At 47.7% G+C, this 25,650-nt stretch overlaps 1 protein-coding gene across 5 annotated transcripts in view; it reads left to right on the top strand.

Annotated features, from left to right (window-relative positions):
- LOC123845890 (carboxyl-terminal PDZ ligand of neuronal nitric oxide synthase protein) overlaps window positions 1-25,650 on the top strand; it is a 277,659-nt gene that overhangs the window by 48,328 nt on the left and 203,681 nt on the right. For 3 of the 5 annotated variants that reach the window (XM_064593819.1, XM_045876790.3, XM_045876791.3), the window contains one exon: window positions 24,471-24,542. The exons of the other annotated variants lie outside the window; for them this stretch is intronic. In XM_064593819.1, coding sequence (XP_064449889.1) covers window positions 24,528-24,542 — 15 coding nt within the window. In that variant the 5' untranslated portion in view covers window positions 24,471-24,527. The remainder of the gene's footprint in view (window positions 1-24,470; window positions 24,543-25,650) is intronic. 5 annotated transcript variants of the gene reach the window in all.

Below are 25,650 nucleotides of genomic sequence, written 5' to 3' on the forward strand. Positions count from 1 at the left end.
TATGTTGTTAGCATTCTGCTGTGGCATTGGGTGGTCTTTCACATTTTATTGGACTGTTATATAAAACTCCACCAAAGAAATATGCTGGAGCTGGTATTTATTGCCTTAATCTTGTTGTCTGCATTGAGAAGTTGCTAACTAAATGTTTTCTCCAGCCTTTCCTTAATTGCAGTGTGGTTAATTCCTCTTAACTGCAGGAAGCCAAAGTATTTATAGATTGTTGTTATTATTTCTGTGGTTGGTAGAAGTAACCAGCATTCACTGAGTGCCAAGAACCTACTTGGCCTGAAGTAGAACATAGAAGCCGATCTAGTTCCTGCCCCCACCAACTTTATGCAAAGTGAGCCGGGCAGGGAGGAAGGAAGGAAGAGAAGACATTGTCACAAAACTGAAACGTATTCTGAAAGGGAGAGAAAATGAATTCGGCTCCAAAGGACACCGTAGGAATTAAATGGGATAAAATGCAGCTGACACCACCATCAATACTACATTTATGCTCAATTACACAAATCTGAGGAGTGAGTCCGAGCGAGCACAGGTATAATGGATAATGTATCTCCAGACAAAGCTGTAGTGGTGTGAGGGGAGGGCCGTGGGGGGAGGGTGAACAGTGAAGATGAATTCGATTAGAGGGATCCTGGAAATCCTCCTGGATCGGCCTCCCTCCTTCCCTCCCTCCCTAATGGCCACATCTAAGTTTCCCAGGCCTGTCCCCACTGCCTCTCGGATACCCCCTCATCCTGCCCTGATTCTGGTCCTTCTCTCTTACTGGTCTGTCCTCTTGCCCCCTCCAGTCCATCCTCCACGAAGCTGCCATGTAAATCTGAACAAAGTGGGCGCCAGTCCCTCTGTCTCGGGGTTCAAGGGCGTGCAGCGCCCACGGGCCATGTGGACTGTGTGTGTGCGTGCGGTACCCCTGTCAAGAACGGCCTTCCACTGTCTCCACGGGACAAGCACTGTTCATCCTTCAAGCTGTGATTCTGCAGTGCAGACGTCTGACCCGACCTGCTTGACTTAGGTTTTGGCCTTTTGCACTGCTACTGTGTTTCGTAGATAGAACCTCATCGCGGCAGTGACCTTAGCGCTTTGTCTTGCTGAAGCACATGGCTGTCCTTCATGCATCCTCTTGGTGCTTCGAAGACTGGCGTGCCATCTTCGAGTTTTTCTGTCCTGCGTGGTCACGGCGGCTGGCTAGGGGATGGAGGAAGGACTGTCTGGATCATGTCGGGCTGCAGGCTCCTCAAGGACAGTGTGCATGCTGAGTATCTGCAAAGGCTCTTGACTTTTATAGATTGCAAGGGGGCAGGGGGAGACAGGCTCTTGGAATCGTGGGAAGATGAATTTCTTTCTCATTCTGGAAGATGTCCAGTACTGGAGGACAGGAACAGTTGGTACAAATGTCCTGAATTTGTGGATGTGATCTTGAGAGGGGGGACACCGGTTCTAGCTGCAGAACTGGCATTTACTTCGGACTCTGAGAAGCGGAAGCCTTTGACATCTCCCAGGGGGAGAGCCAGGTCTGTGCAGGGAGGGGGCAGACCCAAGTTTGCTTTGTAACTTGGCAATTACTGTCACCATCTGGGGATCTGCCTCAAAGCAGGAGGATGGCTGGGACACTTTTGACCTTTGTGGAGACTCAGGGAAGGGTAACTGAATTTCAAGAGCAGCAGTGACGAACAGACCTGCTTTCTAGAACACCAAAGGCCTCGTCCTAAATGAACTTGGTGCATGTGGTGGACGGCATGTCCTTTGATTCGTCCGTGTCACTTAAATTGGTCCAGGCAATGGAATATTGTGAATTGACTTTTGAAAGTGGGAACTCCAAACGCTTTTTAAATTCAAAACCTTCTGTATTTGCCTCCCTGTGTATATGTGATTAAGTGTTGTAGGGGACATGATTTAGGTACATAATGCAATCTAGGATCCTAAGATTTTAGGGAATCTAGTGAAAACTGTTATATGAGCAAGTGAAAACATTAAAACAACCCAGGTTAGTACTGTCCAGATCGGTCCCAACAAATGCTCCAGATCTTCAGAGGTGGACATTCTGCTGTGGGCTGGAGGGGTTGGAGAATGTTGTATAGGGAAGAAAATGAGATTGACCTGCATCTTGAAGATGGTGGAATTTGAAGAGATTTAATGGAGAAGGGATTTCAGGGCTGGAAAATAGCATGGGTAAAGCCTACCAGATGGGGATCCTTCACTTAATATTTTAAAAAATTGTGTTGATTCAACCAAGTATTTAATTATAGAAATCTGGGCTCATGATCCCACCCCCTTACTCTTTTATCTAACCTCTTCTAATTCTGGGCTGGATACAAAAAGAAATGCAAGATCTTGTCCTTTTCCTTATGGAGCTTCAGTCTTGTAAATTACTATATCCTGTTGCAAAGCAGAATCAACAGCAGATTTTGAAAAGAAAATGTCAAACTAGAACCTCAGATTCTGTTTTCCTGGTATGACACACTGGGCTTGCGCACTCGTTTTCCCACTCCTTCTGGATACATTCCTGCCCCCCTCCCATGCTGCAGAGGTGGGTAATGCCTTACCTTTTCCTGGTGGGAAATCTGATGTCAGGTGGCTTGCCAAACTTCAGGAGACCAGTTGGTGGAAGAACCATAGTAAGAGGGTTGTGTCTCATGTCTTTATCTTTAATTGCTTCTCAGCTGGCGTGAAGGGAGCTGCCTTTGAGGAGACAGAGAAGTGCCTCTTGGCCTTTCTGGCATGATGACACACTCTGGGACTTTTGGAAGAGGCGATTGCGTCAGGCCAACCAGGGTGCAGGCCACAGGGCAGCAGCTCTGAGCTTCTGTGGGGGGATGGGTGACTCATGCAAAAGTGTACAAGGATTCTGAGATTCTGGTCATCTTGGGACTTGGCCTCTGAGTCTCTGTCCTACTCTGAGTCCTCAGGGGCCCTGGTTCTGGTGATACAGGTGGGAGCTGAAAGTTGGAGCGCCGTCTTCCTTTGCTTCTCTGACTTTGTCCTGTGTGGATGCTCCCCCCACCTCCCTGCCCCCGATTAGGAGGCACAGCAGGGTTTGCACTTGCAAGAGCCTCCTGCGGCGGGGCCGCCTCTCCACATTTTCTATTCTTCTCTCTCCTCTTGGTCGATTTCAGCCTCTCAGCCGCGCTGATCCATACATTCAAATTCTGGGCCACTTCTGCTACCCGCCCCCCCCCACCCCGAGCCATTTGTCTGTCCCTCTGCACTTCTGCAATGCTATTGATTTGCCATTTGCATGCAGTTTAACTGGATTTGGGTTGGCATGTGTTTCTGGATGCTCTTGTAGCTATTGATCTGATTTAATGGTACCATCACCACCGTCTCTAGGAGTGCTGTCTGGAAGCAACATGGTATGTTGCTGTTTTTTGCTTTAAAGCTGAAGTGGTCCAGGGACTCGGGGGCACTAGAGGCAAATCTCAGAGCTCTGTTTTCTTGAAGTCAGTGTGTGTGGACCTTTTCCTGCTCTTTCTGTGCTTGATTTCTAAACCCATTCTTCATCCTACTCCGTTGCCTGCCTCCCATTCATCAAAAACCTGATGGCATCTCTCCTGTGCCTTAACATACACACACGTGTGCATACACACATAATTGTGTTTTACTGTGGTGTTAGAGACGTACACTGGGCATTTCCCTGGGGTTGCTCAGGCTCCTCCCTATCCATGAATCCACAGACAGAATACCCTCCTTAACTGAAAGAAAGTTACAGTAGCTGTGGATTGGCTTGGAGTGTGTATGTAAGCATCTCTATATCCGTGAGAGAGAGAATGTGTAAGAGGGGGTGCCCACTATCTGTCCCTCACGTTAAACGTTACCTGTAACCCAAAGGAATAGTAGAATGCATTGGACAGTTCCTTTGGATACAAAATGTATTGACTTGGTAAAGAACTTCAGCTAAAACAAGAAATATATTGTGTATTAGTTGCCAATCACCTCAAAATTTAAAACAACCATAATCATTTATTACATCACATAGTTTCTGTGGGTCAAGTTTCCAGGAGCAGCTTGGCTGGGGCGGGGGGCTCTTGCTCCAAGTCTCTTAGGAGATTGCAGTCCTCTGAAGACTTGACTGGAGAATCCAGTTCCAAGATGGCGTACTTGCATGGCTAGCAAATTGGAGCTGACTGTTTCCTCACAGACCTGCCCATAGAGCTGTGTGGGTGTCTTCATGATGTGGCAGTTAGGTTCCCCAGAGCGAGTGAATTGAGAGAGAGAGAGAGGTAATGTCTTAATGTAATATCTTAAAAACCCAGCTCCAGAATTCATACTCTGTCATTTCTGTCACCTCTTACTGGTTACTCAGATCAGCCTATTCACACTCGGAGGGAACCACACAGGGGCGTGAATACCAGGAGGTGAGTCATTTAGAGCTGTCTTGGAGGCTGGCTACCACCCACCAAAATCTCAGTGGTTTCTATCCGTCAGTATTTCTCACTTCTCACTGCACAGTCCTTAGTTGCATGCGGACCCAGACTCTTTCCACCTTGTTTACCCTCCTTGAATGGGAAAGACAACAAGGATGTCCTGTGGGAGACTTTTCTTTAGAAGTGGGTGCACATCACTTCTATTCACATTTAATTGGCCAGAACTCACAAGATCTTCTTACGGGGGTTGGATAATGCCATCAAGCTGTGTGTTTTCAGTAAGGCAAGAACACGGATATTGATTGGTCTTCTGGTTTTTGCCACATTTCACCAAGTCCCATAAACCTGTGGTAAAGGCTCTGTGTCCTTCCAGAAGGAAAATTATCAACTGAATAGACTAGTGGGCCTTCACAGCCCATTAGTGAATCCTCCTACAGTCCCTGAGGGTGTTCTGCGTGCCCAGCACTTCTGGGCTAATCATGCTGGGGCAGCAGGGCAGTGAGCCTAAGGAGGGAAGGGAGTCCAGGGTGTCTTGAGCGTTTCCTTTGCCATCAGAGCTCTTGATGGAAGACTTTCCATGTGATGGGGTGCTCTCCGCGCTGTACATAAGTCATTTAATTTTCATATCCGAGCCTTCACTTAGGTATTGTCTCCATTGTCAGATGAGGAAATCGAGGCTCACTCCGCGAGGGTGAGTAACTCTCGAGATCCCACAGTCCGTATGTGATGTTGAGATGTAGACCCTTTCCACTCTACCACGCTGCCTCTGAGTTCTCCCAAAGTGGAAACCAATAGTGCTAACAGTCTGGAGATGCTTTATGGTTGCAATCCTAGGCCATGGCATCTTCAGAACTGCCTCTGTCTCTCCCTTTCTGGGAGGGAGATGGTGTCTGAAGGCGGTCCCCCATGAGAGCACATTGCTCTGCATCCTGGGAGCAGGTAGGGCTCTAGAAAGGTAGAGTCTGTGGCCCCCAGCCCAGAAAGTCTGATGCTTTGGTTTGGCTCTATCCTACCTTCTCCCTCTGATTGTACCTCCTGCTCCTCATCCTAGCAGGCGGGGACCTGGTGCCACACTTCCACCGTATTTTAACAGTACCACCTCTTGCTCTTGTAGGACTTTCTGCTTTTCAGAATCTGTTCATATCGATCACTCCATTGAGCCTTATACACACTCTGTTCCTACTGAGAATGGGAAGAACAGGTATTCTTACTCCTGCTTAGGGAGGCTGAAGCCCAGAGAGGTTAGTGGGACAGTGGTGATGATGGAACCGTGGTTTTCCTTTGGTTTGGTTTTGTATATGTGGGAAAAGTGGCCCAACAGGATAAGACTGTGGTAATGGGTGAAGGGTTTACAGTTCTTGGAATTTGTACAGAAATACACACATTGATATTAAAGTGGTTATTAACTGCTATGTTCTTTTCGTTAAAAATTTTTTTAAAGGTTTTATTTATTTGAGAGCATAAGTGGTGGGGAGGGGCAGAGGGAGAGGGAGACAAGCAGACTCCATACTGAGCAGGGAGCCCGGTGCGGGGCTCCATCCCAGGACCGTGAGATCATGACCTGAGCCACCCAGGCGCCCCTAATTGCTATGTCCTTGAATAGCATTTTACTTTGTTCATTTGCCCCCTCCCCACCCCTATCCGGGGCGGATGATGGAGGAAGATGCTGGTGTGGCTGAGTGCCACTTTTCAGGGGGCATCCCGGTAATTGGCAAGCTGGTGCCTGCAAGACATCCCAAGGGGCTGGTCTTGCTCACTCCTATTTCTTCCTTTTCTTTACCTTTCCCCAGGAGCTGAGGTATTAAGAAGGCCCTCCTGTAGGAGAGGTGGTGTGCTTGACTGGTAAGGCTCCTGGCACCTCTAGTACTCCCATCTTGCTAGGCAGAACAGGGTAGGGGGCAGTTGCACTTGGGGTGACCAACCAGGACAGGGACAGGGTTTGCCCAGCACTGGGGATTCCTCTGATGTGGAATTTTCAGTGCTAAAACCATGACCGCTCTAGGCAAACTGAGATGGCCGGTCATCTGGTTGGCCTTCACCCCCACTGCCCTTGCCCCTGCTGTTCATGCTCCAGGAACCTTGTGGCTCATGACCGGTGAGCCTCTGGCGGAAGGCTCCTTTGTGGATGAGGGTCCTGGCTCAGCACCTGTTGCAGCGTTTCCCTCTGCCCCAGGGGCTGCCTTCTGGCCCATGCTGGCTGGCTTTTGGCCCCATCCCCTCCCTCGTGTTCTCTTCTCTGAACCTCCCAGAACTCCAAGGATGAGGTAGACCACTAACAAGGACATCTAAATGGGTTTGTTTAACTCTGTAGTATATAAGGCGAATCTTTTCCACCTCTCCACAAAAATCTTTACTTAAAATATCAGTTTCTCCTTAAGTCTTTCATCAGACAAATCCAAACACTTGCTGTGCTTTGTTGGCATCTCAGACTGGGAGGCAAACAGTGTTATTTATGAAGTTCAGGTTTTAGGCCAGGTTTGGCAGAGTCTGTCTTTTGTTTTCTAAAGCATTTCTCCGTGTCCCAGAGAGACCTTTGCCTGCAACCCCTTCTGTCCCTGTCCTGGACCATTTCCTTTTCTGTAACCCGATTCCTCTTGTATTTGTTCAAGGTCCTCTGGACAATCCTTAACAAACCTAGTTCTTTGTTAGGACGGAGCTTGGTCATTCCTTATTATTATCCTCCACCATTACAATCCCTTCTTGCCTCCCTGATCTTTGGCAAATAAAAAGTGCTCTTTATCTTATGTTTTTTTCAAAGATTTATCTATTTATTTTAGTAGGGGAGGGGCTGAGCAAGAGGGAGAGAGAGTCTAAAGCAGACTCAGGGCTTGATCTCACCACCCTGAGATCATGACCTGAGCTGAAGTCAGGAGTTGGAAGCTTAACCGACTGAGCCACCCAGGCGCCCTGTGCTCTGTAACTTTCGAATAAAGGACTGGAGCCCAGATGAGCTACAACTTGTTCTTCTCACAGTCCCATGTAATCCCCTTGATAACCCCGCAAGGTTCCATTTCCCATGAAGAAGAGGAGGCGCAGGGAGGTTGACCAGTTGGCTCCTATTGGTAGACTAGTTTAAAAGAGGCAGAGCTGGGGTTTGGGACTGCCAAGTCTTTTCATTTGATTCTGTCCTGCGATTTTTAGAGCATTGACTTGGAGGCCAGGACACCTGGGTCATAGTCTCACCTTGAGTCTGTAACTAACTGGGTGACCTCGATCAAAACACTTGATCATTGGACATCAGTGTCCTGCCTTGTTGGAATAAAATAGGAGGTGGGGGCGAAAGCCTTTGGAGATGCTCTCCTAACGTGTTCATGCTTCTCTCCCATCATTTCTTCTCTCTGGGAAACTGTCTTCACAGTCCGTGTTCCCCCTCATTTCTGCCTGTCTCACTGGCTACCCTTATGGACTCTTCGATTGGACTTCTTGATTATCTTTGTGGCTTATCATTTTTCTCTTCCTTTTGGTGAGAGGAATTGTTACTGTGACTCTTGATTCCTTAGGCTTCCTGCTTTCTCTAGATTACCTGGATTACCCTGACACATCACTGCAAAAGTATTTGCTGTATGATGGGTGGTGGTAGTGATTAATGCCTCTGCTATGAGGACTGTTGGGCGATCACCATGGGATGTTGGGTCATTAGATGCAAGCTTAACAGACTGGGATTGCCTAAAGGTAGTAATAGAACATATCTAAAGGTTTTTGCTTAATAGGAAAAACTACCATGGGCTCATTTGTTTGAGGGGCCAGGCTTTGTGCTGTATGTGGATACAGCGGCCCCTAGTCATGGCAGTCTAGTTAGGGAAGACGCAGTTAATCTAAGAAACAAATCAAAACTCACAACTGATGAATGAACCAAGTATAACAAGGAGAACTAACCTACAGGGAGCTGAAAATGTGTAAGAACCAAGCACTTTATGTGCATTATCTCCTTGAATCTTTTTTTTTTTTTTTTAAAGATTTTATTTATTTGAGAGGGAGAGAGAATGAGAGAGAAAGCACATGAGAGGGGGGAGGGTCAGAGGGAGAAGCAGACTCCCCGCCGAGCAGGGAGCCTGATGCGGGACTCGATCCAGGGACTCCAGGATCATGACCTGAGCCGAAGGCAGTCGCTTAACCAACTGAGCCACCCAGGCACCCATCTCCTTGAATCTTTACGGTGGCTCTGCAAGAAGGGGAGACTTTGTCCTATTTTATAGAAACTGAAGCCCAGATAGTTATCCAGATCGGACTCCAAAGCCTGGGTACTTTCTGCTATCCCTTGCTTACCTCCCTTACGAGTCCATAATCCCAACCTCTAATTCTCTGTGGAGAGCCACCACCTGCCCTTGGGCAGAAAAGACGGAAGCTTCCATGTTGTGATTTGAAGGCTTTAAGTTAAAAGACCTCTCTGTCCCCAAATACCCACTCTATTGATCTAGAGACTCTGGCCGGTGACTAGCACGTGAGACTATTCGGTTTCCATGAGATGCCGTGAAGGTACACGCATCACCGGGCTGGGCTAGTTAATTAGGCCCCTTGCTGCCAGTGTTGTCCTACCAGGGGTTAGTTTATGTAACTAGTTAGCTGCATGTAGAGCGGGGGGAGGGACTCGGAACACCGAACAGGGCGTTTTGGTGGGGACGAGGGAAGAGGGGAAAGAAATCTTGGGAGAGGATCACTGCTGCCTCGGGAGGAGGGCTGGATGCAGGGTACCTGGGAAGATGAGGGAAAGGATCGAAAGCGAGAAGTGGAAGGTCTCCAGAGATGAACTTTCCCTCCCTTGTTCTTAGTAATAACTGGTCTGTCTCTGCATTATTGCTCCTTTCAGAGAGAAAGTACACGGTACCTCCATTTTCTCAACTCGTGTGTGAGAAAAAGGAACCGGTATCTGTGGTCTCCACTGGACACAGATTAAAGACCAGGGCAGCCTAGTGGCTCAGCCACGCGCGGAGGGACTCCGGTGTCTGGAGATCCCGCGCCCCCTGCTGCTCGGGGTTTGGTTGGCGTCAGGGTGGAAGCACAGCTTGCTGGGGCACCTGGCCCTCTTGGGCGCCTCCGGTTTCCCTCCCTGGCTCCTTCTCGTGTACTTTGCTCCTCCTCCCTTTATCCTCGTTTCGGCTGCCCCCGGAGGGCACTCATGGTCTAGTGCTCCATAGAGCCGCTAGCACCTGAGATACCTTTTTGAGGAGAGTAGTGGAGCCTTACCCGTGATGCCCTTTGAACTCTAAATATCAGAAGAGCTGTGATGTGCGGAACAGAAGGCCTGTGGCTGCCAGGGTGATGAGAAATATCTTTACATGTTTGAGGACAGAGTAGATTCTGAATCTCTATGGAGACCGATTTTTGCTTGCTATAAAAGGGAGAACTTGCTAACAGAGCTGGTGCCTGAGATAGTGATCTCTTCAACAGGGGTGGTATTTAAGCATGGCAAGCATTTAAAGAAGAGATTAAAATTCCAGGTGTAACCGGTCAGAATGGCTAAAATTAACAAGTCAGGAAAGGACAGATGTTGGCGGGGATGCGGAGAAAGGGGAACCCTCCTACGCTGTTGGTGGGAATGCAAGCTGGTGCAGCCACTCTGGAAAACAGTACGGAGGTTCCTCAAAAAGTTGAAAATAGAGTTACCCTATGATCCAGCAATTGCACTATTGGGTATTTACCCCAAAGATACAAATGTAGGGATCCGAAGGGGTACGTACACCCCGATGTTTATAGCAGCAATGTCCACAGTAGCCAAACTATGGAAAGAGCCTAGATGTCCATCGACAGATGAATGGATAAAGAAGAGGTGGTGTATATATATATACAATGGAACATTATGCAGCCACCAAAAGGAATGAAATCTTGCCATTTGCAATGACGTGGATGGAACTACAGTATATTATGCTAAGCAAAATAAGTCAGAGAAAGACAAATACCATGATTTCACTCACGTGGAATTTAAGAAACGGCATAGGGGGAGGGAATGAAAAATAAAAAGATGAAATCAGAGAGGGAGACAAACCATGAGAGACTCTTAATCATAGGAAACTGAGGGTTGCTGGAGGGGAGGGGGGTGAGGGGGATGGGGTAACTGGGTGATGGGCATTAAGGAGGGCACGCGATGGAATGAGCGCTGGGTGTTATATAAGACTGATGAATTACTGACCTCCAGCTCTGAAACTAATAATACGCTATGTTAACCAATTGAATTTAAATAAATTAAAAAAAAATTCCAGGGGTGTGTGTGCAGGGTGCGGGGCGGGGGGGGGGGAGTTGTCAGGCAACATTATCTATGTTTACTATCCTTTCCAACCCAGAAATCTACTTCCTTTTCTTAATCTCATCATGGCCTGACCTTTCCCCGCCACCCCCCACCCCCCGCCCACTTTCAGTCATGGTCTTATGGTCTTGAATACTGGAATTTCTGAGTTGCAACATGTGTAATACATTATTTTATCTTTTTTCTTGCTGTGTCTTTAAAAATCCATTCCTGCTGGGGCGCCTGGGTGGCTCAGTTGGTTAAGCGACTGCCTTCAGCTCAGGTCATGATCCTGGAGTCCCGGGATCGAGTCCTGCATTGGGCTCCCTGCTCCGCGGGGAGCCTGCTTCTCCCTCTGCCTCTGTCTCTCTCTCTCTCTCTCTCTCTCTCTCTCTCTGTCTCTCATGAATAAATAAGTAAAATCTTTAAAAAAAAAAAAAAATCCATTCCTGCCTAGAAGATTAGTGCTGTTTGTGTTTTGGGATCACCCTAGTGAGCCTGGTTCACCCAGGCAGTTCCAGAAATGTCATGGTGGTGGGACTCTTTGCTTGAGAAGGTTCAGCATGAGACAGAAATAATCTATTTTGTGAGCTGCTTTTTCGTTTTATTGCATTGGTGAGTAGGAATATGAAATGAGATTGCTATACTCTTACAGTGTGGGAAAAATGCATATTCTTTGGGGGTGGGAAATATATCTTCTCGAATGAGAACTAAAATTCAGGACCGTTATAGCTCATTTCTTTCCCTGGGAATGCTTTCTCTGATGAATTTAAGCGTCTAGTTGACAGCCAGCAATGCAGAATGGCCCAGAAGAGCGTTTGAGAGGCCAGAGTGGTTGGGGAGGGTCATAGCCTTGCCTTAAAGAGAGCACTTCGGAGGCTCACGCAGAACCCAGTTTGGTTGTAATTCTTTCCTGTCCGCAACGAATCAAAAGGAGGACGGTTATTTCTCGTGGGTATGTTTTTAAGATCACAGCTTTATTGAGATAAATTTACATACCATACAATTCACTGTGTTAAGTGTGTACGACTTCATGGTTTCTAGTATTTTCATTCTCTTGTGCAGCCACCACTGCTGTGGAATTGCAGGCTGTTTCCATCCTCCCCAGAGGAAAACTACTGTTACCGATCTCCCAGTTCCTGGCAACCGCTGATCTACTTTCTGTCTCTATGGATTTGCTTATGGTGGACATTTCCTGTAATGTGGAGTCTTCTGTGACTTGCCTCTTCACTTGGCATAATGGTGAAGTTTGTCCATGCTGTAGCATGTATCAGCATTCCATTCCTTTTTATATATAATAATAATATATGGATATACCCCATTTTTTTTACACATTCATCCATTGATGGACATGTGGGTTTTTCCATTTTGGGGGCTGTTTTGCGTAATGCAGCTCTAAGCATTCACGGACAAGTTTTTGTGTGGCCTTATGTCTTCATTTTTGGGGGGTGCGTACCTGGCAGTAGAATTGTTGATTCCTATGTTAACTCTGTTTCGCTTTTTGAGGAACTGCCAAACTGTTTTCCAAAGTGGCTGCACTATATTTTTTTTACAGCAACGTATGAGGATTCCAATTTCTCCATATCCTCATTAACACTTGTTATTTTGGAGCTTATTTTAGCCATCCTGGTGGGTGTGAACTGTATCTCATTGTAGTGTTGATTTGCAGTTCCCTAATGACTCATGATTCAGCATTTTTTTCATGTGCTTATTAGCCATTTATGTTTTTGGGGAGAAATGTCTATTCATACCCTTTGTCCATTCTTTATGTGAGTTGTTTCTTTTGTTGAATTGTAAGAGTTATATTCTGGATGAAAGTCCCTTCTCAGATATGACTTATAAATATTTTCTCCCATTACACGAGTTGTCCTTTGACTTTCTTGATGGTGTCCTTTGACGCACAAGTGGTCTTAACTTTGATTAAGTCCAGTTTATTTTTCTTCTGTTTGTGCGTTTGGTGTCCTAAGAAACCATTGCCTGATCTAAGCTCATGAAGATTGACTCCTATGGTTTCCTCTAAGAATTTTGTAGTTTTAACGCTTAGATGTGTGATAGATCTTGAGTTAATTTTACATAATAGTGTGTGGTAGGAGTCCAGCATCATTCTTTTGTGTGTGGATATTTAGTTGTCCCAGCACCATTGTTGAAAAGACCATTTCTTTCCTCCAGTGAATTGTCTTGACACTCTTGTCAAAAATCAGTTGGCCATAAATTTAGGGATTTATTTCTGGACTCTGTTTTACTCCATTGATTGATATGTCCAGCTTTATATTAGTACCACACTGTATTGATTACTGTAGTTATGTAGTGATTTCTGAAATTGGGAAGTCCGAGTCCTACAACTTTGTTCTTTTCCAAGATTGTTTTGGCTTTTCTGGATCCCTTGGATTTCCGCATGAATTTTAGGATTGGCTTGTTAATTTCTGCAAGAAAGACCGATTGGATTTTGTGATACTGTAATGCAATAAATATATATTTGGTCTCTGCTTCCTGACCCAGAGCTCCTAAAAACACTTGGAATTTCCTGAGAAGGGGGAGAAGAACATCTTTCATTGTGCATAAGAAGCCTCTTTCAACCTTACCTTGAGTTGATGTTAATGAAGTGACTCTTAGTGGGCCCCTAGAAGCTTCAGCATGGGGGCTGCTTGGGAGAGAGGCACCAACCATGTAATTGGAAGGTTGGAACTTTGAGCCCCACTTCCTGACCTTAGGGGAAGCTCCAGGGGCTGGAGATTGAATTCAGTCTCGGTGGCCAGTGACTTAATCATGCCTGTTAGTGGAACCTCCATAAAATCCCTAAACAATGGGTTTGGAGAGCTCCTAAGTTGGCTAACACACTGAGGTGTTGGAAGGGTGGCCTGCCCAGAGTGGCTTCCTAGAGCTCTGTGCCCCTTCCCACATACCTGTGTCCCTCTTTATCTGGCTGTTCACTTGTATCCTTTATAATAATTTGGTAATAGTAACTAAAGTGTTTCCCTGAGTTCTGTGAGCTGTTAAATTATTGGACTCCATGGCATTTTGGATCACCTTTTGCTTTGTCCAGTCATTAGTCTGTAAGAACCCAAGAGTTATGGGAATCCCTGACTTACAGATGGTTGGTCAGACGTATGGGAGGCTCAGAACTTCCAACCAGTATCTCAAATGGGGTTTTGTTGGGCTGAACTCTTAACCTGTGGGCATGTGTTAACTCTGGGTACTGAGTGTCAGAATTGAAATTGTAGGACACCCAGTTGGTGTTCGCAGAGAACTGGAGAATTAGTTGGTGTGGAAGACCCACACATTTGATGTTAGAGATGCTAGTTTATAAACAGGTTATAGATTTTAATGGAGTGATTGTACTGAATTTGCAGATCAGTTGGGGAGTGTTTCCGTCTTAAGTCTTCTAATCCATGAACATGGAAAGTCTTCCTGTTGATGTAGGTCTTGAATTTTGCAGAGGTGTTTTGTAAGCTTTAGTGTATAGGTCGTACACTTTTGTTAAATTTATTCCTAAGTATTTTATTTGGGTGCTATTGTAAACGGAATTGTTTTCTTAATTTCATTTTTAAAAAAGATTTTATTATATGCCAGAGAGAGAGCACAAGCAGGGGGAGCAGGAGGCTCCCCACTGAGTAGGGAGCCTGATGTGGGACTCCATCCCAGGACCCTGGGATCATGACCTGAGCAGAAGGCAGATGCCCAACCGACTGAGCCACCCAGGCGTCCCTCTTAATTTCATTTTTAACTCCTTCATTGAATGTGATTTTGTGTATGTGTGTGTATTCCTTAGGATTTTTTATATACAAGACCATGTCGTCTGTGGATAGTATGGCTACTTCTTTTCCAATCTGGATGCCTTTTATTTCTTTTCTTGCCTTATTGGCTGGCTAGAACTCCCAGATCATGTTGAATAGAAGTGATAAGGGCAGACCTCCTTGACATGGTCCTGATCTTAGGGGAAAAGCATTCAGTCTTTCACCATTAAGCATGAGGATAGCTGTGGGCTCATTTGTTGGTTTATTACCCTTTATTAGATGGAGGAAGTTTACTACCATTCATAGTTTATTGAGTATTTTCATCATGAAAGGGTTTTTGGGGAAAAAAAAGGGTATTGGATTTTATCAAATACTTCTTGTCTCTTGGGTTGATTGAATGGCCTTTGGTCTTTATTTTATTAAGTGGTATATTAACTGTCCTATGTTCAGCCAACCTTACATCTTGGGATAAATCACACTTGGCCACTGTGTATAATCCTTTTTATAGGTTGGTGGATTTGTCTTGCTAGTACTTTCTTGAGGATTTGGGACAGTTATTGTTAAAGGCAGGAGCATAGGGCGCCTGGGTGGCTCAGTTGGTTAAGCGACTGCCTTCGGCTCAGGTCATGATCCTGGAGTCCCTGGATCGAGTCCCACATCGGGCTCCCTGCTCGGCAGGGAGTCTACTTCTCCCTCTGACCCTCCCCCCTCTCATGTACTTGCTCTCTCTCATTCTCTCTCTCTCAAATAAATAAATAAAATCTTTAAAAAAAAAAAAAAGGCAGGAGCATATATAGCCTGTTGTTACCATTCTTGCTGCTAACGGTGTAGGAAGCATTCAATTCTAACATCAGCCTCAAGGACTCAGAAGGCATAAGAGTACCCTGGAGCCTGTTGTCATTGCCGTAGGACTTATACAGTAAATGATGTATTTAACTGGTTATTCTGAATCCTGAAGAAATGTGTTTGTTCTAGCTTATAGAATCTCAGTTTTGGGGGCAGAGTATAATATATTTTAGGAAGATTCTACTCAAGACTGTTCAAAATAAAGAAAAGTTGGGTATTTCAATGGGGTACCTGCCAGTTATCTGGAAATTTTACTCGATTGTGGGGTTTCATTCTGTGATGCTGATAAATGATAAGTGGGTTAGGGAATCTTGTATCCCCGCCTCTGGGAAGGTCACGGCTCGGTCAGTTGGGAGGGAAATGTGGCAAACCACATCCACCACCTGAGGCTCTGTGAGCTGTGTGATGGCCATTCCTGGTGCAGGCGTGGGGGCGTTTGTCAGCTGTCCATGTGGCCTGGTCACACTCTCTGTTCCTAGTGTTCATGTCTCCCCTCCTCACTGCTGTTTGAGCCTGTGCGACTGAATTCTTGGTTCCATGTTCCATTGACTCCATGGCATTTTGGATCACCTTTTGCTTTGTCCAGTCATTAGTCTGTAAGAACCCAAGAGTCGATTTTTGTAAAGCTACAAAATCTGTATCATCAACGCCTTGTTGGCCCATAAAGCAAGAACATAATGATACAAAGAATATCCTGGGGCGCCTGGGTGGCTCAGTCTTTAAGCGTCTGCCTTTGGCTCAGGTCATGATCCCAGGGTCCTGGGATCATGCCCCGCATCGGGCTCCCTGCTCCGCGGGAAGCCTGCTTCTCCTTCTCCTCCTCCCCCTGCTTGTGTTCCCTCTCTCGCTGTGTCTCTGTCAAATAAATAAAATCTTTAAAAAAAACCCAAACAAACAAAAAACAAAGAATATCCTGTCTTTATGGCTGTGTGGTATGTATTTATAAAAGATTTTGGGAGAAAGCAAGAGCGAGAGAGATCACAGAGGGAGAAGGAGAAGCAGACTCCCCACTGAGCAGAGTCTGACATAGGGCTCGATCCCAGGACCCCAAGATCATGACCTGAGCCAAAGGCAGACGCTTCGCCAACTGAGTCACTCAGGCGCGCTGGTGGTATTTTAGAAACTATGGAACTTTCATCTGTGTTAACTAATTTTGATTCTTAGGACAAGGCTTGGAGAGGTTAAATACTTAGAGTTCAGCTGGTACAGAATGTTGGTGCTGCCCCGAGGTGAATGCTTAGGGGACCTCTTTCCAGCATCATCTCCAGGGTCGTCTTCTCTATTTCCACAATTCCATTCCCAAAGTCCTTGGATGAATGTCCTTCTCCCCTTGCCCTGTGGTGGGTCATTGGTTTGTGTTTTGGCTCCTGACCATTCGGGTGCCTGTGCACAGGCCTCCTGATCCAGCTCCACCTGAGTTCAATGTCGTGAACCAGGCCTTGGTGGGGCACTGACTGTGTCACCCTGCTGCTCTATCTGGGGGGGTGGGGGGTGGGATGTACGATAGCGAGATGCACATTGGTTCTGATCCTGCCACTCAGAGCTGTGATTCGGTTCTCTCTGAGCCCCAGTTTTGCCTTCTGTAGAATGAAGGTTTGGCTCAAATGGCCCTTGATGGCCACTTGAGCTCTGTCCTTGGGGGTCTGACTTTCCCTCTGATCTCGTGGTATTCTTTGTTCATCTTCCCATTCCTGGTTTACCTGGTTGTTTCACAGCTGGTGACTTAATTATCACATAGCCTGGGTAAACGTTTCACTTTGCTGTCACCGTGTCACCCCCTTGTGCTTTTTCATCCCCCCAGAAGAGAAGTAACCCACGGGCCAAGTAAGCCCCCCAGATGGGCAGGGCAGAACATGCTTCTTGGCTTCTGCCGCTCGCCCGCAAGCCAGATTTTCATGTGGAGCTGAGGCTTTCATTCGGGAGCTGCTAGTTGAAAGACCAGAACACTTTTTCCTGTCTTACTGCTTTTTCTCTCCCCTTTGCCCAGATCCCTCAGATCCTCATAATAAAGAGAAATAATCAGGCCAACCCATCTAAGCTTTTGCTAATGGACTAAAAGAACCCAAAGAGCCTCTCCATGGGCTTGCTGGATGGTTCAGCCCGACCCTCTGTCCCTTGTAGAGAGGCGCATGGCATTAGCATAAAGACAAGTCACCACAATGATTTTGCACCCAGCCCTTCATGTGAGGAGCAGGAAGGATTCTGCTGTGATCTCCGGCACATTCATCGGCCCCCGCTGAGCCCCTGATCAATAGTGACACAGTCACATCAGATGGCCCTCAAATAGTACTTCCTTTTTTGGATGGGCTGGGAGAGAGAGGAAGAAATATAAATGCCTCTTTCCTTTTAGACTACAAATAAATAAAGACGTGGTGTGCAGCTGCATTTCAAGCATTTTGGAAGCTTTTCTGGTTGTGTGTGTGTGTGTGTGTGTGTGTGTGTGTGTAGGGAGAGGAGGGGTGGGGGAAACCTGCCCCAAGGCTTCTGCCTTGTTGCTGTCAGGGGTAAGGACACTGGTAAATGTCCATATGGGTACTTCGAAGTCCCTGTGCCCCCTCCCGCACACCTCCACACCTGGAGAACACAGAGCAGGCCTCAAGTGGGGAGGGGGACACCCCAAGGCAACGTTTTTCCTCCCCTCCCCCAGAGCGGTTAGCAGAAGGTCATTGGCTGAGTGTGTGCCCTGGAATCTGGGGCCGCTGCAGCCTGCTGTTAATGCTGCTTTGTTCGATGCTAAATGAGGCGAGAACTTTCACCCAGGTCACATTCATAATCCCGCTCAACAGGACGCTCGGCTGGGCACCAAGAGCCGTTTTTGATGGGGGGGGGAACTTTCCCGTTGGAGCAGGGGTGCCAGCTTGGAGCGGGGCGAGTGGGCTGCTCAGCCCGAATTCTGTGACTTGGGCAGGTCCCCGAACCGGTGCGAGCTGCCTTGCCCCCTCCTTCACTTGGCAGATACTTGTGTCTTACTCTGCCAGGCCCTGGTCTGAGCGCTGGGGAGACGGGGGCGGAGTGGGCAAGGGCCTGGCTGGCCCTCCAGGAGCTCCCATTCTCCTGGAGAAGGCCGATGATGACTGTGAATGAGGCACACCCTGCAACCACAGATGCTGGGAAGGAAAGCAAAGGGCGAATGAGAAAAAGAGCAGCTTGGTTGGGTCATAATGGCAGACATTTAGGAAGGACTGGCAGGATTTAAAGTCCTCTGCTTCTATGATTCTAAGTTTTTATTTAAAAAAATTTTTTTTAAAAGCTTTTATTTATTTGAGAGTGAGCACAAGCAGGGGAGGGGGCAGAGGGAGAGGGAGAAGCAGACACTCCGATGAGCAGGGAGCCCAATATGGGGCTCGATCCCAGGACCCTGGGATCATGACCTGAGCCAAAGGCAGACAAGGCAGATGCTTAACCGGCTGAGCCATCCAGGTGCCGCTGATTCTAAGTTTTTAGAAGGTATCAGGACAGGATTGGTTAAGGGACTAGTTCAGATGGGTCCCCCACTGGTGGATTCTAGATTCCAGCAGGTATCAGACTAGTTGGGCATGTTTTTGAGAAGAGGATACAGTGTGGCCAGGAAACCGGAGGGATATGAGAAGGTTGGCAGGGTGACAGAACAAAAGTCAGGCTGGATTTGGACCCGAAAGGAGAGTGTTGGCTCAGAGGCAGGCAAGGAGGTCAGGAGCTGGGGAGATCTAGCCCTCCCTCTGCATTCTCCTGTCTGCTTTGGGCCTCTTTGTCCTTCTCTGACAAGAGGGGCATCCTCCTGAATCTCACGTGGTGTTCACCGTGGGCTGGAGCTGTTTAACAGGGGCTGAGTGGTTTTCAGAAGATCACAGGTGGGAAGGCAGAATCTAGGGAACTTTACATTGCACCGGGGGCCCTTTTGCCCCCAGAAGAATGTGGCCCAGTGGCCTTTCCCTGTGGCCTTGCCCATGCTGGCCAGTCAGTAGGGCTTTAACAGCCTTTTGCCACAAGATTCTGCTATTCTCCTCTGAAGAGTGTTTGTTTTTGTTCTCCGCGATGGTTAATGAGGCTGGTCTTAAATCCCAAATCTGGGAGGGCAGCTGCCACCTTCTCCTGGGCTCCTTGGAATCTCCCATGCAAATGTGTAGTTTGGAGGTCATCCACGGAGCCGGCTGGGGTTGACATTTGGGGGTCACCCTGTAGGACCCCCTTCTGTTGGGGATTTCTGCCCCCCATTTGCCACTTCCTCTGGCTATCCCATCTCTGGTGTCCACACCCCCCAGGCTGTCTGTCTGGGCTTCTAGGCCCGAGCTCCAGCCAGCTGGTGCTGTGCAAACAACAAACCGAGTCTCGTGTAGGGCAGTCGCCTCCTTTCAGGGAGGATTCCATGCCAAGCCCTGCCTGTTCTTGGTCTCTCTCCAGGGCCTTCAAGCTTATTCTTAGGACTTCAAGTAACAAACTTCATGTTTTAGGGTTACAGAAAAATTGGGTGGCAAGGACAGAGTTCCCATATACCCCTTACTGCCTCCGCACCCCCACCCCCCAAACACACGGTTTCCCCTCTTAGCATCTTGCATTAGGGCGGTGCATTTGTTACGATTGAGTCAATAATGATACGGTATTATTAACTAACATCCTAGCTGGTTTTTCAGTTCACTCTTTGTACATTCTCTGCAAAATTGTTATTTTTTTTAATAATCTTGTCCAGACATCATATTTATTGCTTGTTGGAGGCCTAGTCCAGTGATACAGTTCCTCCAACATTATCAGAGGCAGGATCATCTCATACATTTATTTTTGACTCCTATATCAGTTTTGTGTGTGTGATTCTTTTTTTTTTTTTGGTTTCTGGAAACAGTTGACAGAAACCTTGTAAATTAAAGGGAGTTCCTGAAGAAGGTGATGGCAGAACGTCTAACAAGTCCATGGGTGGCTGTTAAGTCTTGCTGCCTTTTAGTGTTGTGAGTCACGCACCAGGGGATCCTATATACAATGCAGTTTATCAGCGTCTCTAGAAGTTAATCTCCAGAAAGTGGAAGCAAGAAAATGAACGTAATTTCAGGAGGTATTAATCTAGCACCAAGGCTGAGGTTGTCCAGAAACTCACAAAAAATATCAGAAGTCCTTTGGTTTAACCTTGTTTGCAGCTACTTCCTGCTTATCTGGAAGATGAAGCTGCAGATAAAATGAACACAGGTGATCTTGTATCTTGATTACCCACTACAAATTGCATCCTCCTTCTAGTTTTTTCCTTTTTTTCTTTTCATCTTCTTTCTGGATGCTCGTGAAAAAGAAGTAGGTCTGGATATTTTAAAACTCCTTTATTCTCCCCTTAAGCTCCGTGATAGATGTTCTGAATAGCAGCCCTCTGAGATGCCCCACAGCAGGATTCCTACAGAATCCTACAGAAGTCTTACGGAAGGCCAGGTGGCTAAGAATCAGCCAGCAGAAAGGTCTGAGGTACTTCATCTCCTGGTAAGCCAGGCATTGGGTGTGCTACCGTAAGAGCATCTGGCTTGGGTCCAGCTCAGGCGCCAGCACGAATGTCAGGGGGAGTTTATAGAGTCACAGCGGAGGGGACGGCACAGGCTGGGACGGCTGACGGGAGGAAGCTGGCCGGGGAGGCAGAGTCCGGGGCTCAGGCCTCTCCTGCCCCTCCTCGGAGCGCTGGGGGTCGATGGGTTCCTTGCCAGAGGATTCCGGTCAGGCAGGCGTGGGTCACCGGTGACGAGGAAGTCGTGTACTTGGCCATGTGTTGAGGGCCGTGGATAGTGGAGGACTGGGGGGAGAGAGAGAGAGAGCACAGAAGAGGAGCGTTCCGCGTGCAGGCAAGGGCACGCATATTGAGGCCCTGCCCGACAATGGAGGGGCCGGCGGTGTGAGAGGAAGCTGCGCCGTGCGGGCCACCTGGGAAGGGGGAGCCACACCAAGGTCTCTGAGGGGCCTCTTCAGAGCAGTTGGTGCGAGTGTGCAGGGGTCTTCAGGGGGTGATGCAAGCGGGTTTGCATTGGAGAGCGCTCACTCTGACAGCCTGGTGGGGAGTGGTTTGGAGGGGCCCCAGGGACAGTGGAGAAAGCCACGAGGGACACTGGATGAAGTCAGAAGGAAGGGTTTTGTGGGATGAGGTGGGGGTAGAGGGGAAGCTCGTTCCGGGATGACCCCCAGGTCTCAGGCTTGAATGATCGACGGTGGATGTTCTGGGGGCTGTTAATCAAGGTGAAGAAGCCTAAGTGAGGAGCATGCCGTGGGGGGCGGGGAGGAGAAAGAACACGAGTTTCCCTCCTGGAAACGATTTCTTTGATTCCCAGGCACGGAGCCGGCCTGCCTTTGTTGTCACGGGAGCCCTCGGCACCCAGTATCCTGCAGGAGAGGCACATAAAGGGGATGCCGTTTCTGAGCAAGAACCCGTCACTGGGCGTCAGCCTTAGACTGAAGGCAGGCTTTTGCCTGATCCTTGCAGGAGGTGACAGAAGCAAGGATCTTGAAAGGTTCTTAGCTTGGCAGGTGGACGAAGTTCAGGCCTGGGAGCCAACTTTCCAAAGTAGCGTGGGAAGGTCCTGTCCTGTTCACCCCAGAAATGATGGTGAGCTTGGCCGCGGAAGCTGAGTGGTTGTAAGGACCAGCCTCTAGCAGGTGGGTCTCGGCTTGGACTGGGTCCTGCACTCGCTCTGTCTCAAGATCGAGACTCCGATGGACTGTAGTCCGTTGTGGAGGTGGTCGTGCTTCGTGCTTGCCCCAGGTCGTTGTGAGGTCAGACTTGCACGTACAGCAGCATTGACTTTCAGGTCTTGTTTTGCACTGAGGAGTGGGCTTTCCGACCTCTCCCCTGCTCCCCTGGCACTGTGGTTCTGCATTGTGACTCACATCGTTAGTGTGACTAGCTTTTGACTAGATGTGGACCTGAACCATACCTTGGGTTTCCTTTTAATCTGTTTGACCCTAAGGTGCGTCTATTGTGGGTTACCTGCTCTGGATGGATTCTCAGAAAGGCGACTGGGAAGGAAGGCAGACCAGTGCGTGCGTGAGTGGTGTGAATGGACTGTAAGCTATTAGTGTGTGTGATGACCATGTGGGTGTGAGAGGAGTGTGTTTGTGGGCCATGTGCCTTGCACGCGTGTGAAGGTGTATAGCGTGTACGTGCACTCGTACCAGCGTGGGGGGTGGCGATGGCGTGGAGGAGGCAGGTAGAGATGATGGGTTTCCTCGTGTAAGCTTCTTTTAAGAAACCTGTCCAAAGCCAGAAAGCTCCCTCTCCTCTCTTTCGTCCTCCCTGCACCCCATGTTTCCTGACTGCTTCGGGGTTCTCTGCCCAGCAGTCTCCCTTCCGGAGGGGGAGAGATGGGCTGGGTGGAGGTAGCGGTGGGGACGGGGCACTTGTGTTCCGGCTCAGGTGTGGATCTCACTGGAGCAGGCCCTCCTGGTGTGTGGCAGGGGTCAGTGTTGGGGGGACAGTTCAGGCTCACCTGTAATGAGTGACCTTGCTAGGTCTTGAGGTCCTGGCTCTCACATGATGGCTGAGGGAACACAAGCCCCTGGAGATCTGAGTGCTCGGAGTTCAGGGCAGGAGCCTTCGGACAGGAAGGGCCCGGGACCGCGAGTATGGAAACTGCTGGAGCTTCTGTGATGTTGGGCAATCACAAACCCGGGCCTCGTGTTGTTCCGGAATGTGTCGGTCACGGACATGTCCGCAGGGCCCCAGCAGAGCTCAGAAGGGAGAGACCCCAACCATGTTTAAATCCTATCACACTCTTCGATCCAGGGGGCTTCATGTACCTGAGCACGTTGCCAGGTGCTTTGTCAACACGTGCACTGCTCCTGCACGCTGTGGTGGGGCCGTCCGCCTTGGGCCCAGATGGCTGCCGGGAACGTGCCTCAGGGTATGAGCGCACACACACTGGATCAATCTTGGGGGAAGTCCTTTGCAGTATTTCAGCTCTTGGAACCTTCCTTACTGGAGCTAGCCTTAGCTCCAAATTTCAGAAAGAACCTTCTCTTCCTGCGACCACAGGAAATACGGGATGACTATCCTCTTATCTTCTATTAATTCAGTCTTTGCTTAGGTAGACTTTTAAGTTATTTTGGGGCTGTTAATTCCTAGGACATCCCCCAGGCTATTTTATATCATTTGAATGTAAAAAGGAAAGGCAGACCCAATAGGTCAGTATGGAACGGGATGGCGTGTATGAAGAACTGATATCATACGTGCTTAAAAAACGTCCCCCGCTCTTTTCTTGTGTCATCCTACTAAGGAATGATCTCTAGATACTTGTGTACTTTTGATATAGCAATCCTACTTGTAGAAGTCCAACCTCCAGAGCTCCTTGGGTGAGCTGTGAGCTCTGTAGGTGATGGGGTCGTGTTGTTACCGGTGGTGTTTCCGTGTCGTTACTAGTGACAGAGGGTAGGCGTCTGTCAATAGGGGACCCATTGCAGGTAACGTGCCGACTTGTGTGCGTGGGCAGAGAAAAATGCCCAAGTTGTATTTAGAGCAAAAAACAAACAAAAACGAAAAAACCCAACATGCAGAACAAATGTGAAGAGTGAACCTTGTTTACATAAAATAAATTCCTCTGTGTCTATGAATATATCTGTCCATCAGCACACAAAAAGGTGTATGTCAAACTCTCGGTGGTGGTGGTGGGGGACTTTATTCTTTTGCTCTGTGTATTTCTGCTTTATTTGAATAGTGTACTGGGAGGAAGTATCCATATATTAAACATTAACCTGGATGTCATTTGGTTTTAAAAATAACTCAAAAGTTGTAGGAGATTAAAAATTTTTTAGAAGATTCAATTTTTAAATAAAATATAATTAGGGTGTTCCTTTCCGCCAATTGGGAGCTTAGTCAAGTGTGTGAGGTCTCTATAACATCCAGGGCTAACTCAGTGAAATGCCATTAATTGAAAAAAAGCATATATTCCCTTTTTTTGGGGTGGGGAATGCTTTAATATAAACAAAGCATATTCGTGTAAGAGATTTATACCTTCTCTTGTTTGATCTTTCCTGAAATCCCGTTTTACCGATGAGACAAAGGCAAAGTACCTCGCCCCAAAGACAGTGGTGGGAGATTGATCACAGCCAAGTCTTTCTGATTCAGGAGGCTGCTCGGTGAAACACTGGACTCCGTTGCATTTCTGATCAAGAGCAGGATGGGAGAGGAAGCAGTGGTTTGTGTTTTAGTTGCTTTTTATAAAGTTAAAAGTTGTCCTGGAACAAGACACTCCTTTGGCTCTCTCCTCCTCTGCAAAATAGGGAGCTTAACTGGATGTCCTCCTTCTGCTAACATCCTGTGACCAGGGACCCTTGCTGTTCTCCTCTCACTGAGTGCTTGCTTCCTCCCTGCAGTACGTCGGAAGCCTGGATGTGCCGAGGCCCAACAGCAGAGTGGAGATCGTGGCTGCCATGCGCCGGATCCGGGTGAGTGGCTGGAGAGGGCGCTGTGTGGAGTCAGAACCCCAGCATCTTCGCTGTCGGCCCATTAGATGGTGCTGGGGGTTCCAGAGTGGATGGTTGCACCCATGGCAAACCCCAGACCCCTCTCCCTATACTCTCCAGGGAAGCCGTTCTGAGTTGGGTGGTTGATCTTGATTAAAGGCCAAGGTTAAGATGGATGTGATGGTGGTGGGGGGTGGAAACTCTTCTCCCTCCCCCCCCTCCTGGCCTGTTGCTTCTGGAACGGAGATGCAGTACCTTGAGGATGTGTGGGGTCTGCCAGCGAGTAAGCGAGAATGGTGAAGGATCTTTGTTTATTCAGATTTTAGGGAAAATGTTTGATAATTAGTTGTTAACTGGCTCAAAACATTAAAAAAGTAAAGCAACTTATTGTGGTATATAAGATTGACTTGAATTATTAAGGACAAATTGTGGGATTTCAGCAAAATTTCTGTGGTCAGTTGCTTTAGGCTCTGTGTGTACGTTCTCTTCTGGCATTTTGGGGATCTTCTAGCAGAGTCTGGTAAACATTCCAGCCTTTTGCTTTCTGACTCTGGTACACAGAGCAGAGATTGAACCAGAATTAAGTTGTCTTCTGATCACAGTGAAGGAATTTGTCCATGTACTCTGTATTGAAATAGAAGCTACTTTAAAGTTGTACATTTCGAAGGTAGGTTTGGGATTGGTCGAATGGATTTGCAGGACTTTTTGGAGAAAATGGGTGTTGGAGGTGGCTGGATCGGTCATCCTGGATGCAGCCTGGTTTGGGCTCTTTGTCTCCAGAAGAATCTACTACCTAAATAGAAAACATAGCAGATGTTGGGAGCTTCAGTTGGCTTTTTGCCAATTTTACTTCCAGCCAATTCATCCCATTCACAGAAATCTCAGTTCAATGACATTAGTTTGGGAAGAAAATTAATATTGCTCCTCTTTCTCTGAGCGTCTCATTAGCTTATTAAGTAACTTATAACTTTTTTGGGGTGCCTGGGTGTCTCAGTCGGTTAGGTGTCTGACTCTTGATCTCAGCTCAGGTCTTGATCTCGGGGTCATGAATTCAAGCCCTGTGTTGGGCTCCATGCTGGATGTGGAGCCC

Source organism: Mirounga angustirostris, unplaced genomic scaffold (assembly GCF_029215605.1).
Source record: "Mirounga angustirostris isolate CCGP_5_RB_7025 unplaced genomic scaffold, mMirAng1.0.hap1 SCAF_6, whole genome shotgun sequence".
NCBI lineage: Eukaryota > Metazoa > Chordata > Mammalia > Carnivora > Phocidae > Mirounga > Mirounga angustirostris.